The sequence below is a fragment of the Somniosus microcephalus genome, chromosome 10 (assembly GCF_052327205.1).
Source record: "Somniosus microcephalus isolate GS21.2 chromosome 10, FLI_Smic_1.0, whole genome shotgun sequence".
Lineage (NCBI taxonomy): Eukaryota > Metazoa > Chordata > Chondrichthyes > Squaliformes > Somniosidae > Somniosus > Somniosus microcephalus.
Window position 1 is genome coordinate 171,780,839 of NC_140996.1, and position 18,366 is coordinate 171,799,204.

Genomic DNA, 18,366 nt, shown 5'->3' on the forward strand with positions numbered 1-18,366 from the left:
TTGAACTCATGTCTCCAGATCATCAGTCCAGGCCTCTGGATTACTAGTCCAGTAATATAAACACTGTGCTACCATACCCCTTCTGAAGCCATAGGGGTCGATTTTCCTGAAGCTGTTGGGAAGGCGGCGGGACTATAACTTTCGGGTTTTAGACCCGCCTACTTCGACGTCCGGCCAATCCGCGTGATTTTCCCTTGATTGACCTTGTTGAGCCCGCTGGCGGGCTCAGCAGGCCAATTAAGGGCCACCCGGCAACAGGTGACGTCACAGACTGCAATTTCATCTGTCAAGAGCTCTTAACAGATGAAATATCAGTGTTTCACAGCTGTTTCAAGCTGTGAAACACTGACAGTCTGAGTTCTAACATGAGTCCTTCTGCACAGACTCAGTTAGAACTCTCAGCAGCACTCAAAGCTGAAGGCTGTCACTTTTCACAGATCGCAGCCATTCAGCTTTAAGTGCCGGCTGAGTGATGGACTCCCGACGGCTACAGGACGAAAGGCTGTTAAGTAAAAGTTCTTTACACACTTTAGACACACCAAACACACTTACCTTTGCACTCATGCACCTATCACTCACCTGAGCGCCGACATCGCGACCCCTCCAACTCCTTCAACCCGACGGCTCTAACCTGGCGTGATTTGGAGCCGTCAGGAATCCCACACGAAACCCCTCAAAATAGGGATTAGGCTAAAAACTGCCTGTTAACAGGCAGTTAATTGGCACTAATCCCTTCCCGCCTGGTTTCGGCGGGTTCCAGTGTGGGGCGGGTACCCGCCGCCCCTGAAACTTGCGCGGGGCGGGGTTTTGGGCGGGATGGTGTAGGGACCCCCAAATTCGGGATTCCCCCCCCCCCCCCCACATGCCTGAAACCCCGCCTGACGGCTCCAGGAAAATCGACCCCATACTGTCTGCTGTTTACTAGGTTATTGTTGTACAGGTAATCCTCAAGTTTACTCCTGATAATTGATTCCAGAGCAGTGAGGTAGTGAGCCTTGGTCAGACCCAATCTGGAATACGGTGTTCAGTTTTGGGCACCAAACCTTGGGAAAGATATATTGACCTTGGAAGGGGTACAGCACATATTCACCAGGATTAAATTATGAGGACAGATTGCACGAACTTGGCTTGTATTCGCTTGAGTTTAGAAGGTTGAACGGTGATCTAATTGAGGTATTTAAAATGATTAAGGCTATTTGTTAGGGTGCATATGGAGACACTTTTTCCTCTGGTGGGGGAATACAGAACAAGAGGCCATAATCTTAAAATAATAAGAGCTAGGCCATTTAAGAATGAAAGCAGGAAGCACTTTTTCCACACAGAGGATAGTGGAAATCTCCCCCAAAAGGCTGTGGATGCTAGGTCAGTAAAATGTGAACAGTTATGGATAATATTGCACAATTTGTATTTCTATCCATTGGTTTGGAAAATGCAACAACCTTATTTAGAACTTTAATATTACCTTCAAGCCACGATGGAGCCTGGTCATAATCACTCCAAGGAACTCTTGTTTGCTCAGACATCCATCTCCATCCATATCAAAAATCTTGAAGACAGTATCAAGAACATTATCTGACAGTTCTTGCCCTGTTGCAACTTTCACAGCTCTCTTGAAGTGCCCTAAATTTAATATGAAAAACATGCATAAAATTTACACCGAGTTGTTCCAATATCATTGGAAACATCCAAATATAGAAGATACTTTTCCCCACACAAGTGTAATATATTGTTTGAAAGGTTGCCATAGATTTATGTAGTATCTACTTTTTTGTCTACTTAAAACATGTTAAATGGATGTACAGGGCAAAATTTAATGTATTTGGTATTTAATTGTTTTAAATCATTTGCAAAATAAATGATTTGCTGTGACGTCAGACCTTTGGTAATTGCCCGTCCACTATAAGCTGGGGCCCACCCAAATTTAGCATAATTATGCATAGTTTCAGGTGCAGACTGGGACATGTATAGGGAGTACACTAGTGTTGGGAAAGGAAAAGACAGACTTGCACTTATATAGCGCCATTTACAACCACCAGATGTCCCAAAGCGCTTTACAGCCAATGAAGTACTTTTTGAAGTGTAGTCACTGTTGTAATGTAGGAAACATGGCAGCCAATTTGCGCACAGCAAGCTCCCACAAACAGCAATGTGATAATGACCAGATAATCTGTTTTTGTTATGTTGACTGAGGCATACATATTGGCCAGGACACCGGGGATAACTCCCCTGCTCTTCTTCGAAATACTGCCATGGGATCTTTTACATCCACCTGAGAGAACAGACAGGACCTTGACTTGCCGCCGCTAATCTCCCGCTAAATTTCGCGGGAGGCGTTAGCGGCGCCGCGCCCAGGCGCTACTTGCTTTGCGCCTTGTTGGGAGGCGCAAATCAACTGAATTTTTCCCCCAAAATGCCTTTCCGATTTCAGAATAATATGAAATGTTGCACATACATACCTATTCCAACAGGACGACTGGCTGTAGTGAACATAGACATGGTGAAAGCAAAATCCTCAAGATGATTCATAAACTGGCAAAAAGCCCTGAATTCTTCAAACGAAATGCTCTGGAACATAATGGAACACCAGTTAGTATTTAAGGACAGATTCCATGTGAAATGTATGGGGGAGAGAGAGAGAGCAGAGAAGAGAGGAGAAAGAGGGAGGGAAAAAGAGAGGGAGAGAGAAATTGATTGAGATTCTTAGACTATGGGACTAGAAATCCGCAGTGCATTCTGGAGTAAGTGTGGGGACATACCAGCTGGGAGCCTCCATCACTGACTCTGGCAGACTTTCTAGGGTCAGAGGGATGTTCCCTTACTTACATCTCAATGGCGGTCCTTTGCGCCATGGGGGACAAATCTGGGGCATCTGCCTGCCAAGAAAGCCGAATATTATGACACAAGTGGCTGGATTGGAGCTCGTACCAGGCATACTGCTGCCAAGGATATGCTTGGTCTCTTTGAGGTCCTATGTCATAGGAACTCCCAAACGTAGGATGTTCCCACCCCGGCCCCTACCGCTCTTATGTTGCTGGCCATGTGTGGGCGGGCAGAAACTCCAGCCCCACATTATAATCCAGAAATTGGAGCTCAAGGCGGGAACATGGTGTACCCGGGTGTTGGCCCCGTTTACAACTGTTCTGGCAGACGTCTGCTGAAGCTAAAGCAGGAGTACACCAGAATAGGCGTGGATCTTTGGCCCCTATATGTCGAAAAAATAAATTGATATGAAATGGAGGCAAATGTGTCTGGAACAGAAGGTCAATCAGCAGGCGTCAATTAGAATGTTACACAAGCCAGGAATACAGAAGTTACTATAATTAAACAGTCCCACCCCATCTAACACCTATCTGGAGATTGTCCACTGCAATATCTATGGGGGATTGTTTTGTAACAGCCAGGTCAGTGGAGGTAAACAACAAATTAGTAGTTGATAGGAATTATAGAAAGAAACAACTTACATTTATGCAACACCTTTCACGACCTCAGGTCAACCCAAATTATTACAATACTTCCAAATTAAATTTTCTTTATACTAACATATGAAATAAGGGTTACTTAATATGGTACGGTGTAATTAACTAGCCTACCTTCTCTGTCCTAACTACATACCAATACTCTGTCACAAAACATAATCCTCCACAGATATTGCAATGGACAATCTCCAGATTGGTTAAAACTGCATAATGGACATGAATTCCACATAGATGGGTTTGAAATTCATATATGGGATGAAGGAAATACATTTGGTAGTCAGGGAATGTGCTGAAGTTAACAGAAGAGTTGATTTAGCTTTGACATGATGGGAAGTCTGGGTTGATCTAGGTGAAAATCCATATCACCAAGAGAAGGAAACTAGTAATTGGGAATTGCAACAAGTTAATAGGGCAAGAGAAAGAAATTGATATGAAGTTATTTGATTAAATAAAAATAAGTTTGGAGTTATTTGATCAACTTAAAAAGATATAGAGGAAATGAAGCTGATAATTATGGGGATTTTTATTACCCTAAAATACAGTATAGTGGGAGGGATCATTTAAAAGGGTGAGGTGAGTTCATGACACCAGTGCAGGACTGCTTCTCAACACAGCAAGTTATTAACAAGGACTCCAGAAGAGATCACATTTGATTCAGTATCAGTCAGTGTGAGATACTGAGAAATTTAGAGAGAAGACAACACTTGTCTGAGCACCATCATTAGATCTGATAATACAACACACAGATCTATTTGTAATAAAATGATTAACAACAGCTTTTCTGAATTCTGTTATAAAGTAATAAAAACTGAATTTAGAAGAATACATTCAGAGATATATTCGAAGGGAAGGGGAAACATCAAACAAAAACGGAATAATTATGGTTAAAATTTAAGTTTGTAGCTACTGTGATGGCTTAGCAAGTTTATCCAGTAAGTTACTTAGCCATACAAATCAGAGAAAGTCCCAGGTTTAATCCCAGGTCTGTGCTGAGTTAGTTAAACTCAGCCACAGAGGCGTTTAGGAGCTCCAATTGGCCCAAATGGCACTGGATTAGGGCATGAGGAATAAAAATCTGCCAATGCTCCTAAATGACCCTTGCTGGATGTGCACGTGTAAATGTTGGGTGAGGGGAAGATTGGGATTGGCAGTAATGCCCTCTGTGATTGTTTAGCCTGCCCAGATTCACTGTCTAGGTTCACACATGGATAATAACTGTTTAGATAATGTTATTGCGGCCTTGGATCCATACCTCAGCAAGAAGCCAATGCCTTCAGGAGAGGAAGGTAAGTGGCGAAAAAAAATGGTTTGCTGAGTTTTGCTTTAACAGTGAACATTACAAAGAGCGTACTCTAATACTGATGTCAAGATGAATGTCGTCTTAACTCTCTAAATGTGACTGCCTGCCATTTTGAAAATTCTTCTAGCAGCAATTAGGTTACAAATACAGTACTAGTCCTTTCATAAGTAAGTTATGGAACATGAAGGAATATTTCCCTCTGTGACATCCTAATAATAGCCCAAAATTTGATTTTGTGAGACATTGTACGAAGAAGAAAAATAATTGATAACTATACATCCGGCGGGATTATGAAACTCCCATTGTATAAATGCAAATTTCTCTTGTCTTAGGTGGTAATGTTACAAGCTCCTATTATATAGGTTATTTATATGCATCTTTTATCCATTGTGATTCACTGCATATAATAGCATTCCAGTGAGATATGGGGTGAAATCAGCTGAAATATTAATTCAGACTAATAAAAGTGGTGTGATATAAACATTGCCATTTAGAGAAGTATCCAGCTCGAGTGACTATCTTGATATGAGGTAAATGCTAACCTCTCCTGGAGGGATTCTCCTCCTCACGTTTTCCCAGTAAATACCACGGTTTTGCTCTTCGGTGAAGTGGAGCAGCCATGCTGCAAACTCCTCCCTTCTCATGGTTTTCATGCCTCGAGAGAACTCTCTAAATTCAATCTCTTGCACCTCTGTTTGCAGATCTTCCATAAATCTAAGAAAAGAAAGGCACATCAGAGATCAAAGCTGTTAAAAAGTCAAAGTCCAGCCCAAGAGCCTGTTTGAAAGACATTGTTGCGTCAATTCATAAAGTACTGTAATTTTTGTCTTCAGCATGCATTTAAGATCTGAAAATGGGCTTGAAGCGTAGGTGCATGGTTTAACTCATGTGACATTAAAACTACAATTCTGTGAATTTGACAAAATGTGGTTAGGCGGGCCATGGTGTGGCCTCATGGCTGCCCTTTTGCAAATGTGGTGCATGACACTTGCTTGTTACATGTGTGCATTGCAGACTGTCTGCTGTGGCAGATGTCCCCTGGAACAGCTGAAAGGATCCAGTAGCACGAAAGCTTCATACTGTGGTAACCTTTACTTCTATAGGAAGAGCAGTCCCTGTTTCAGATATTTCCTGCATCAAATAGTAGAACACCAGAGATGGTGAAGAGGGAGGGGTCTGCTCTGATATATTCAAGTACATGCAGAAGTGTAAAATTTTGAGTCCCTGGGGGAGTGGCAGGTGTGGACAAAATGCCCCAGGTGTTGCTGCACCTACATTTGTTTGCTCTTCATGAACTGGAACTTTTAAGCATTTGCTGAGATTTTTGAGGATTACAGCATCTGTGCCAAAACAACACCGTAGTAAAGGTCGCAATTTGAAATTCATATTGAAAAAGGAAAAGCTTTGTTTGCATATCAATAATTATTAGAGAATACTAAAAATTGAAAGTTATGTTTCACCAAAAAAGCCTGGAAAACATTCTATGATAATTATAAATACAAATCGCATATATATGATATGTAAGGAATGGAAACTAAGCCAGTGTACATTAGTACAATGGATTCAAGGCTGAATTTACCAGCATAAAATGCTGTCGAAGGAAAATCAGATTTTGTATTTTGTTCTATTAATAAGTTAACAAAACACTTCTAACAACTGAAGGAATAGACTGCCACCTAGCACAGTGAATGAAAATTGGACTGAAGTATATTTGAGAGAGTTTCTTAATTTAACAGGGCCTTTTTTATAGTGCCTTTCATGTGAAAAAAGGTCCCTAAGGTGCTTTTTGAGTGAGTAGTGATTACTGAGCAGGAAGGAGGTAGTAGTTAGAGGAGGTGAACAAAGGCGTGAACAAAGGCATGATCAAAGGTATAAGTTTTGAGGAAGCTTTTGAAGGAGTAAACAGAGGTAGCAAAGTGGAGGGTTTAGGAAGTAAATTGCAGACTGTAAGGGCATGCAGTTTGAAAGCCTTGCTATCAATGGTGACCAAAGGGATTAGAAGGATACGGGCATAGCTTGGTGCAAGTGCCTTCTGTACACAGATCTAAATGACAAGGTGAGCCAATAGCCCAAATGGCTTTTTCTGGTTTCTGTTGTCTTATGTCTTACCATGCCCCTTGCCTCACTTTCATTTATACTGCATTACACATCTTGGGATGTTTAAACATTTCTTTCATTTGGCAATTTGTATGGTGTTTTATTGTTTCTGGGCCTGATTCTACATTTATTTATATCTTCACTGTCTTGCTCAAGGGTACAATTAAACATCCATTTATTTTTTGTGTTATTGTTAAGAAGCTTGGCAGAGGCAGCGAGAAACACTTATGAACAGAAACAATGTCAGCACTTAGAAATTTATTGAGAAGCTTTGAAAAAGACAGACAAACTCGAAGCACTGAAGTCATATTAAAAATCTACAAGGGCAGCCAAGAGGGCTAATGAAGAAAACAGTGCTTCAAAGAGAGACATCTGATATACAAAGATTGTACTTTTGCCCGCGACCTATCCAATTTAGTTTTTCCACATGATGACATTCCTAAACCATCACAGATTGGCTTGCTTTCCTCAGATACAGGAGGCTGAAATAAATATCATCACAGTCTGCATATTAGAAAAGCCCAAAACTTCAGGAACAAGTATTAACTCCCATGTATGGTTCTACAGTGGTCTGTAATGATACTTGGTATTTTGATAGTTGCAAATTGTATAATTTTATTACCTTCTGCTGCCTCTTCAGCTCCGTGGTGTCCTCTTTCATCTGGCTTGGAGAAACTGGCAATTTATAGGCTAATCCATGCTCAATAACCATGGTTCAGGAAGTTATGGTTAACTGTGTATTTGAATTTCTTCATACAAGTTCTATGTGATAACACTGTCTGGCAGAGTGATCCTCAGGCAGCAAAGTAACTTCAATGCTGGTATTTGGTCATTGTTTGGATTGAGACAGAGTGTTATGCTGGAACTACAGTAACTCTCATTTTCTTGATATAAATATGGAGGTTTGCATCATGTGCTAGCTGCTTCTTCTTCGGCAGTCCCTTGGGACCGAGGATAACTTGCTTCCACACTAAAAATGAGTTCTCGGGTGACTGATGAGTCCAATGCGGGACCTATAGTCTCAGTCATAGGTGGGGCAGAAGGTGGTTAAAGGGGCGGGTGGGTGGGGTGCTTGGGTTGACGTGCGCTCCTTCCGCTGTTTGTGCTTGGCTTCCGCTTGCTCCCGGCGAAGAGACTCGAGGTATTTGGCGCCTTCCCGGATGTTTCTCCTCCATTTTGAATGGTCTTGGGCCAGGGATTCACTGGTGTTAGAGGGGATGTTGCACTTTTTCAAGGAGGCTTTGAGGGTGTCCTTGAAGCGTTTCCTCTGCCCACCTGGGGCGCTCCTGCCGCATCGGAGCTCCGAGTCGAACGCTTGTTTTGGGAGTCTCGTATCGGGCATGCGTACGATGTGGCCCGTCCATCGGAGCTGATCGAGTGTGGTCAAAGCTTCGATGCTGGGGATGTTGGCCTGAGCGAGAACACTGACGTTGGTGCACCTATCCTGCCAATGGATTTGCAGGATCTTGTGGAGGCAGCATTGGTGGTACCTCTCCAGGTCTTTGAGGTGCCTGCTGTACATGGTCCATGTCTCTGAAGCGTACAGGAGGGCGGGAATCACTACTGCTCTGTCGACCATGAGCTTGGTGCCGGGTTTGAGATCCTGGTCTTCAAACACTCTCTTCCTCAGGCGACCGAAGGCTGCACTGGCAGACTGAAGGCGGTGTTGGACTTCGTCATCGACATCTGCCCAGGTTGACGGTAGGCTCCCGAGGTATGGAAAGTGGTCCACGTTGTCCAAGGCCTCGTCGTGGATTTTGATCATCGTGGGGAAGTACTGTGTGGCGGGGGCAGGTTGGTAGAGGACCTTTGTCTTACGGATGTTTAGTGTAAGGCCCATGCTCTCGTATGCTTCGGTGAAGGTGTTGATGATGGTTTGGAGTTCGACCTCCGAGTGTGTGCAGACGCAAGCGTCGTCTGCATACTGTAATTCGATGACAGAGGATGGGACGACCTTGCATCTGGACTGGAGGTGACGGAGGTTGAACAGTTTCCCGTTTGTTCAGATTAGTTCCACTCCAGCGGGGAGCTTACTGAGGGTGAGATGTTGCATTGCAGCCGGGAAGATCGAGAAGAGCGTTGGTGCGATGACACAGCCTTGCTTGACACCAGTCCGTACGTGAATTGGGTCTGGGATGGATCCGTTGGTCAGGATCACGGCTTGCATGTCTTTGTGAAGCAGGCAGAGGATGGTGACAAACTTTTGAGGGCAGCCGAATTTGAGGAGGACATTCCATAATCCCTCACAGTTGACAGTGTTGAAGGCCTTTGTGAGGTCAAAGAATGCCATGTACAGCGGTTGGTGCTGTTCCCTGCATTTCTCTTGTATTTGACGCGCGGTGCAGATCATGTCCATTGTGCCCCTTAGTGGGCGGAATCCGCATTGAGACTCTGGGAGGAGCTCTTCAGCCACTGGGAGAAGGTGATTGAGGAGGATTCTTGTGATGACTTTCCCTGTGGCAGACAGCAGGGAAACTCCTCTGCAATTACCGCAATCGGACTTGTCACCTTTCTTGAAGATGGTCACGATTACGGCATCTCTGAGATCCCCTGGCATGTTCTCCTCCTTCCAAATAAGAGAAATGAGTTCATGTATTCGCGCCAACAGTGCTTCTCCGCCATACTTTAGTGCCTCGGCGGGGATACCATCTGCTCCCGAGGCCTTGTTGTTTTTCAGTTGTCGGATGGCCTTTTCAACCTCCTGCCGGGCTGGGGTTGTGCTGAGGTGGTGGTGGGTAGCATGCTGCGGGATGGAGTTGAGGACACTCGCGTCGAAGACAGAGTCTTGGTTAAGGAGATCTTCGAAGTGCTCCTTCCAATGGGCACTGACTGCCTCTCTGTCCTTGGCCCGCAGTGGGGTAGAACCTTGGGTGCTTGGGCTGTAGGTGGTCTTGATTGTGCTAAAGAATCCACGCACGTCGTGGTTGTCGGCTAGCTGCTGGATCTCCTGCGCTTTCTCCACCCACCACCTGTTCTTCAGGTCGCGAGTTTTTTGTTGGACCTCGGCCTTCAGGTGTCTGTAGACCTGCTTTTTTGCTCTTGAGTTGTGTTGCTGTTTCCAGATTAGGAATGCCTTGCGCTTGCAGCTTATTAGCTCCTGGATCTCCTGGTCGTTCTCGTCGAACCAGTCTTGGTGTTTCCTGGTCGAGTGACCGAGCGTCTCTTCACAGGTGCTGATTATGGAGGCCTTGAGTGCAGACCAGGCGCTGTGGACACTCTGTGTCTCTGAATCACTGGGAGTCGTCAGGTTGGTTGTGAGGCACAGGCTGAATAGGGCTTTCTTAGCAGGGTCTTTGAGTGCTGCAGCGTTGATTTTCCTGTGGCATTGTTTCTGTTGCCGCCGCTGTTTTGGGGCTACATTGATGGAGATGACAGAACGGATTAGGTGGTGGTCTGTCCAGCAGTCGTCAGCTCCAGTCATGGCACGACTTGCATTGCTGCCTCCGCAAAGGACTGACAGGCCATATGTCTATGTTTTGTAGCGTGGAAATTGGCCGCCATCAGATCATCCTCATCAAATTGCTTGGTTCTGGACTCTGCTGAATCCAGGAGCAGTCTGTCAAACAGGACTATAATATGCAATCATGTCGCTGAGTAGATTGCGTTTGCTTGCAGAGACAGAGAGATCAACCGTTTTGAGGCATTCATTCCAATAGGTTGGTTGATAATCTGAAAGTGCTGCCCACAATGGTATTTGAGCTCAAGTGATGTTCCAGATTGTGGTTTGAGCCCAGGTGCTCTGAATGGTACTCCAATTACTCACAAGAACTACTTTGATACCTCTTGGTGGTTAGTGCTGAGATGAAAAAAAATGTAACTCAATGGACTGAACTGGTATATTCTGGTACCAGTCTCTCACTAATCCCAGGAATGTTCAGGTCGCAGAATCAGTGTACCAAAGATTATATTCCTGGGAGTAAAGGTCACATGGTACCATTCAGTTCTCTCCATAGGTCATGGAAGCATCCAAGTCTCTGCCCACGTTCATTCATCAAATTCCATCCTTCTGGACCCTCACTCCAATTCATCACTTACCCTTGTTTTGATTAATCCCAGCAATCAAGAATAAGTTCATAGGGTAAATTTTCAACTTGCTGGCTGGATGTAAAACTGGTGTTGCGGACCTGATTTTTATTCCCATTGATTTGAAAGGATATTGAAAATTGAGCGGTCTCTATGATGGGCAGTCGATCCACAATGCCAGTTTTAAGCCGGGGCAGCAGGTTGAAGATGCGCCCCCATACATCTGGCAAGTGAGAGAATAAATGATTCTCTTAAAGGCACAGCTAGGTCAATCTGCTCTGAAATTCTGTAAAAGTTTTAATTAAAGTGCTTGTTGTAACACTTAGAACTAATTTATACTACAAGAACATTCTAAAGATGGTTCAATCATTTTTTTTATATAATGCAGGAATTGACGATAAAAAGGATATTATTGGTCAAGCAAACAGTGAGCTACTGGAAAGAACCATGACTGGTGAACAGGTACTGCAATACCATAGAAATGTACAGCACAGATGGAGGCCATTTGGCCCATCATGTTTGTGCCAGCACTTTGCTACAATAATCTAAAACTAATCATATACTGCCCCGTGCTCTCCCCACAGCCTTGTATCTTGTTCTGCTTCAAATATTTGACCAATTTCCTCTTAAAAGATGCAATGGTCTCTGTCTCAATCACACTGTCAAAAGTATTCTTTGCACCAATACACAGAAACTTCTCCTAACCTCTCTTCTCACTCTCTTAGTAACAACTTTAAATTGATAACTCCTCGTCATTGACTCCCAAACTAGAAAAAATAGTCTTTCCCTATTCACTCTATGAAAACCTTGCATAATTTTAAAAACCTCAATTAAATCTCCTCTTATCCATCTCTGCTCTGGTGGAAATAATCCCAGTATCTCAAGTCTCTCCTCATAACTATAGTTTCCTGTCCCTGGCATCAATAAGGTGAATCGATGCTATAAACTTTCTATGGCTTTAACTGTAACTGTGACTTAACCAATGTTTTGGAAAATTTTAACATCATTTCTTTACTTTTGTACTCAATGCCCCTATTCATAAAACCCTAAAGGCTCTTGGACCTTTAAAAAAAAAAAAAGTTTTATCTACTTGCACTCATACTTTCAGGAAATGTTGTCTTTGACACCCTAATCTCTCTGTTCATCCACATCCTTCAGTGTCTTTTCATTAAAAGTATACTCCCATTCCTTGTTTTCCTTTACAAAATTACCTCATACTTACATTAAATTGCATCCATGCCTTTGTTACCTCTAGACTTGACTATTCCAACGCACTCCTGACCAGACTCCTATCTTCCACCCTCCATAAACTTGAGCTCATCAAAAACTCTGCTGCCCGTGTCCTAACTCGCACCAAGTCCCATTCACCCATAACCCAAAAACTCTGCTGCCCGTGTCCTAACTCGCATCAAGTCCCGTTCACCCATAACCCAAAAACTCTGCTGCCCGTGTCCTAACTCGCATCAAGTCCCGTTCACCCATAACCCAAAAACTCTGCTGCCCGTGTCCTAACTCGCATCAAGTCCCATTCACCCATAACCCAAAAACTCTGCTGCCCGTGTCCTAACTCGCATCAAGTCCCATTCACCCATAACCCAAAAACTCTGCTGCCCGTGTCCTAACTCGCATCAAGTCCCATTCACCCATAACCCAAAAACTCTGCTGCCCGTGTCCTAACTCGCATCAAGTCCCATTCACCCATAACCCAAAAACTCTGCTGCCCGTGTCCTAACTCGCATCAAGTCCCATTCACCCATAACCCAAAAACTCTGCTGCCCATGCCCTAACTCGCACCAAGTCCCGTTCACCCATAACCTCTGTGCTTGCTGACCTACATTAACTCCTGGTCCGGCAACACCTCCATTTTAAAATTCTCATCCTTGTTTTCAAATCCCTCCATGGTCTTGCCCCTCCCTATCTCTGTAACCTCCTCCAGCCCTACAACCCTCCGAGATCTTTGCGCTCCTCAATTCTGGCCTCCTGTCCCCTATTTTAATCACTCTACCATTGGTGGCCGTGCTTTCAGCTGCCTGGGCTCTAAACTCTGGAATTCCCTCCCTAAACCTCTCGACCTCCCTCTCCTCCTTTAAGATGCTCCTTAAAACCTACCTCATCTGTCCTAATATCTCATCAAACCTTGTTTGATAATGCTCCTGTGAAGCATCTTGGGACGTTTTACTATGTTAAAGGCGCTATATAAATGCAAGCGGTTGTTGCTACCCAGCTGTTCACTCCAGTAACCTGTCTGTATCTTCCTAATGTCTTCTATAGTCCTTCTCGCTGTTTGCCAAACCCTTAACTTTTATGTCATCAAGAACTTTTGAGATTGTTTTTCCTATGCCCAAGTCCAAACAATCTATATATACCGAGAACAAAAGTGGACCCATGACTGACCTCTGGGTTACACCAGTTCCAAACCTTCTCCAATCTGAACAACACCCATTTACTTTAACTCTGTTTCCTGTCCCATCAACTAACCTTCTATCCATGCTGCTATATTTTCTCTTCGAACATACGCCTGAATTTTTCTTCCTAGCTTCTTGTGAGATAAACCTATCAAATGCCTTCTGAAAGCCATAAACACTACAGCTACTGCGTGCCTTTTATCTATCTAATTTGTCACTTAACAAAAAACTATTAGATTTGTCAGACATGATTTGCCTTCAGCAAATTCAGGCTGGTTGTTCTTAATTAACACATGCATGGAGCCCTTTCATTTTTGGCTCTGGGTTTGAACCAAAGCCAGCTGCTCGGATGAAGCTCCTGTTTCTGCCAGGACCAATGGACCAGAGTAAAATGAGTTCAAGATTATTGTAATCTAGTTTCCACTGGGCACAATTGCACATAAGAAAGGTCTATAATCTGACATTGCTTGCCACTAATTTGGCAGTTTGATTCTAAAAGGTCACAGGGGTCGATAATACGAAAAATGGAAACTGTCACAGTGTTCTTAGGAAGTTCAGATTAATGTGCATTACTGGACCAGTGCAGATGGAGCTTGACTTTGCTGCCTGACCTTGGAGTGTTCAGTATTAACACTAGATGGCAAAAACAGCACATGTACATGCTGCAATAACATGGCACTGAGGTTCTTCAAGAAAGTGGAAAAATGATTTGCTCCCTAGGAGCAACATCCTTTAGGTCAACAAGTGCAAATCTCATCAAAAATCAACCAGTGCCAGCAGCTCTTGCACCTATAACTGTGGGCAAAATGGAGAAGTTGATGATTTTGATGTAGCTGACTAGAGCTTGCATGATAAGTCCCAGACATAATGTTCTGGAGTTGAGTCCTGCTGTTAATTTCTTCACCTCTTAACAATTGTAGGAGATGCACATTATATTGTATATCTCCTAACGTGAGAAACACTTTGCAAACACTGGCGAAGCAATAATTGAAAGAATTTCACACGTGTAGTTTTCGTAAAGGGACTCTATTATAAATGGTAGATCCAGTGGAAAGATATGAATATCAAGTAGTTGCACAGCAATATATTTGACCCTTATGTAAGACCAAGTATTTCCATTTCTACAGAGGTTCCCATGGTTCAAAGTATCCTGAGCTTAAAAAATGAACACATGCAGATAATTGCCAAGAATGCTGTCTTGTGGACTTTTTGGTTCCCATGGGAACTATTAAATGGCCACTGAGATGCTTCACTCTGAGAAAATATGCATAATTCAAATTTTCTCTTGGAACTTTAATAGTTATTTTATTGCAGGATACATATCTGCACAACTTATCTTTGGGTTTGGCAGTGGGGACTTGGGACGAGAGTGAAAAAAAAGTAACGAATGAAAAGAATTGAGAAATCAAAAAAGAGAAGTAGCAGAGAGGGAAAGAAAAGAGCCAGTGAAATAACAGAGAAAGAAATCTAGAAACAAGGAATAGAAGTTAAGCAGCAGAAAGGCGAGGCATTGAGAGTTAGAATATAAAGAAAGTAGATACAAATATATCATTTAGAGGGGAAACCATTTTTTAAAGGAAATTAACACAATTAAGAAAAAGGAGGGAGATAGTTTAATTGCTCCATCAACTTTTTTCACACATTAAAATTGGATTACAAAGAGGGGAAAAATGTGAAGAATAAGAGTAGCTTGATCGAGATATGGGAACATCAAAGTTCAAACACAAGTTTTAATAAACAGAAAATTACAATGCCAATCAACAGTTTAAGTGACAACAAAGGAAATGGTTAGGGAATCAACTAAACATCAACAAAAATACATGGTAATAGAACATTTGAAATACTTGTTCTATAAAACAGGATATGTACACAAGGCCTTTTGACAAAGTCACTATATGGACTGAAAAGAATCATCTGGGTATTTTTGTGCAGCCTGTCAGCAATAGATTTGCATTTCCGCATTCATTGACTTCATTCTTGACTCCACCAGGGCTTGTTTCAGAATGTCGATGAAATAAAGCCAAGTACATTCATGTTACCTCTATCGCAGCAGAGGACTTTCCACCAAGGGGCTGAAATGGGTTATATTGGCTTTGCAGTAAAAATCCATCACAAACGTAACTAATATGTAGAGTAGCTAAGAGTACCTTGAGGCACTGTCACACAAAGGTGAGCTAGCATATAAACACACCTAAAATAGTACAGGTTACCCTGAGATTACTTTTAATAGCTACCAAGGGAGAAATACTTTCCCTGCAATCAATAATACAATTGCGTTTAGAACAGTACCTGAAAAGCATGGAAAACAAAGCAATATTGTGGAAATTAGCTTGGAGAAAATTGCCAGAGATTCAATTTTATGTGGTTCATTGATTTTTCACAATTTTACCTTTTGTCCTAGTGAGGATTCTGTAGAGTTTGTGCTTTCTTACATTTACTTTGTTGGTATGAATGAGGCTCATTAAACAACTTCATCTTACTTGCATTGGTCAGGTTGTGCTAACTGTGCAAGGTGGCTCTCATGTTCTATATGAAACATCAAGCACCACTGTGTACAGATAGGCATGTACATTCGACAACTTGTATTGTGTCTACATGTTTGTGCATGCAAATAGTGCTCTGAATTTTAGAGGAAATGGAACCATGTAATTAGTGCACCTTACTTCACTCACACACGTATAAGTGGAAACAAGTAGTGAGTGCAGCCCATTTCACCAACTGCATGTATACTGGACTACTTATTACTATCCCTGAAAAGGGGAGAGGGATTCATAGGTCCTGATATTAACAAGCAGCCGGGGAGGAGGCGGAGGAGTGCCTAATCAGCTGAAGAACTGGGGACATGGAGGCCTTGCTGATCATAATGGCAGGGCCTCATTAGAATACTGTTGGGCTGCCGCCCAGCAGCCAGCCAAATGGAAGGAAAGCTAGCGGCAGGAGACCGCAGCTGGAGACCCGAGAGGATGGTCCCCAGCACTCAGAAGGGAGCGTCAGCTCCGGGGGTGGGGGAAGAATGTTAGAGATTAGAGCCGGGTGGTGGGGGAGGCGTAGCTAGAGATCGGGCCAGGGGGGAGGCTGGAGATTGGGGGAGGCTTGACATTGGGGACTGGGGGTGATGGGGGAGAGCATTAGGTTGTATGCAGAGATTGGGGCTGGGGATGGCTGAAGCCTTCCTTGTGAGGAGCAAGAGTGCTCCTCCCTGGCCCACGAGGAATGCTAAAAGAGATCTTCAGCACTTGTCTTCGGTAGTCGGTAGCTCCCACCTTGGGCCTCCCCCTCAATTCTAGTTAAATTTAAGTTGCACTACTGATGATGTCATCAGGCCGCAACTTTGGAATGCTAATTAGGCCCCCGCCTGCCTTTTGCGGGAACTTTGTCAACGGCTTGGTTTCTGTATGTTAAAATGTAAAAGGGCGGGAATGTGGTCGGGTTGCTCGATCCCGATATTTTAACTGACCCCCAAATCCTCTCCCTCCCATGTGTTGGGGGGGGGGGGGGGGTTGGGGTGGGAGTGTTAACATTGAGGCCATAATGTCTGCCTTGTCAGTAAGTAGAGATGGTGGCTTCAATGCATAATGTGTAGCACTTTGGATTCTGGTGGTGTGTTAGCTACATTTGTTCCAACAAAGTGAGACTCCATTGCCAAACCACCTGTTGGGTAGGACCTGAAATAGGATCGGTTTTATGATGTCAGATATGAATTTGCTCTGAAATTCATGGTGCAACATAGGAATTAGTTTATATTACTTAGGGTGAACTAACCAGTCAGTTTCTATAAATGGCTAGAGCCCAATAAACATTAAAGCACAAAATAGGAGTCACAGGGACTACACTTCAAAAGTACTTCATTGGCTGTAAAGCGCTTCAGGACGTCCTGAGGTCATGCTATATAAATGCAAGTTCTTTCTTTATAGGTAAACAGTGAAGGGGTGGAAAAGGAAACGGATTTGGGAACGATTGTTGATCTTTCATGAAAGTATCCAATCTATCTGAACTATAAAGCGGGTTAATCAAATGTTTTGAAGCATCTTAATCGTGTTTGATTATAAGTCAAAGTAAATTATTAGAATATCGTACAGGTTACTGGTGAAGCTACATTAGGAATATTAGGAGTAATTCCGCACTCCCAGTAGGGAGTCATGCTTGTAGGGAGTGCAAGTTAGAGAATCAGGGCTACAAGCCCTACCTTTGGTCCATGCTACTGTAGGATTCGCAAAAATCCAGGAAAATACAGTCTACATTGTAAAACCCCTGAAATGGCCACATTTTATGAACACAAGATGGAGTTGGCAGATCACATGACTCATTTCAGAAGGACATACCACTGCAGTATCTTAAAGAAACCTGAGTCACCACCGATTAGAAGATTCCAGAACTGACTGCAATTGATATGGTAAAATGGTTACAGTAGTAACGAAGTCAAAACAAAAGTATTTACACCTCAAGGTGTGTTAATTGCTAGCAAAACGCAAACCCATCTCTGAAATCGCAGAGCACAGACAAAACCTATTATCTGTACCAAACTCAGAGGGACACAGGACAGATCCCATTAGTTTCATCATTTACAAGACATTAAAATAAAGTACCCGCTTTTGTCAAAGCAGCCTGCCCATTACTTTAACAAAAGAAAACCCCTGATTTTGCGCCAAGATAAGTTCAAGAAAACAGTATAACTGTTGGGGGAAAAGAGACATAAAAAAAAACAGTTTCACACAGACACGAGGTCAAAGGCAGAGCGAGTGGAGAGGTTCGATTATGGTTCGAGGAGCACGGAGGGCCTACAAGTTCGAGCAGGAGAGCAGGTTCAGGAGCCGGTCCCATAAGGAAGATTGGAGATCCCGGACGATACAGGAGCACCAAGGTCAAGGACAGTTTTACAAACCCTGGTGAGCATAGAGGCCCAACTCCACCTAGCTGATCTAGTTGAGGTATACTGTAGAGACGGGAGGGTTTTTAATATTAAGGGCTTTGTAATTCGGGAGTGTTATTCATCCTTCGTTGTGCCGTGCGCTTTCTCCACCCCCGTTTTATTATATCGCTGATCTAGAATTGATGTATTATGATA

General features: G+C 43.2%; 1 protein-coding gene across 3 annotated transcripts in view; it reads right to left on the bottom strand.

Moving 5' to 3' along the window:
* micu2 (mitochondrial calcium uptake 2) overlaps positions 1-18,366 on the bottom strand; it is a 572,545-nt gene that overhangs the window by 5,067 nt on the left and 549,112 nt on the right. For all 3 annotated transcript variants that reach the window (XM_085999181.1, XM_085999180.1, XM_085999182.1), the window contains 3 exons: positions 5,319-5,490; positions 2,457-2,565; positions 1,463-1,620 (listed from right to left, as the gene is read on the bottom strand). In XM_085999181.1, coding sequence (XP_085855307.1) covers positions 1,463-1,620; positions 2,457-2,565; positions 5,319-5,490 — 439 coding nt within the window. The remainder of the gene's footprint in view (positions 1-1,462; positions 1,621-2,456; positions 2,566-5,318; positions 5,491-18,366) is intronic.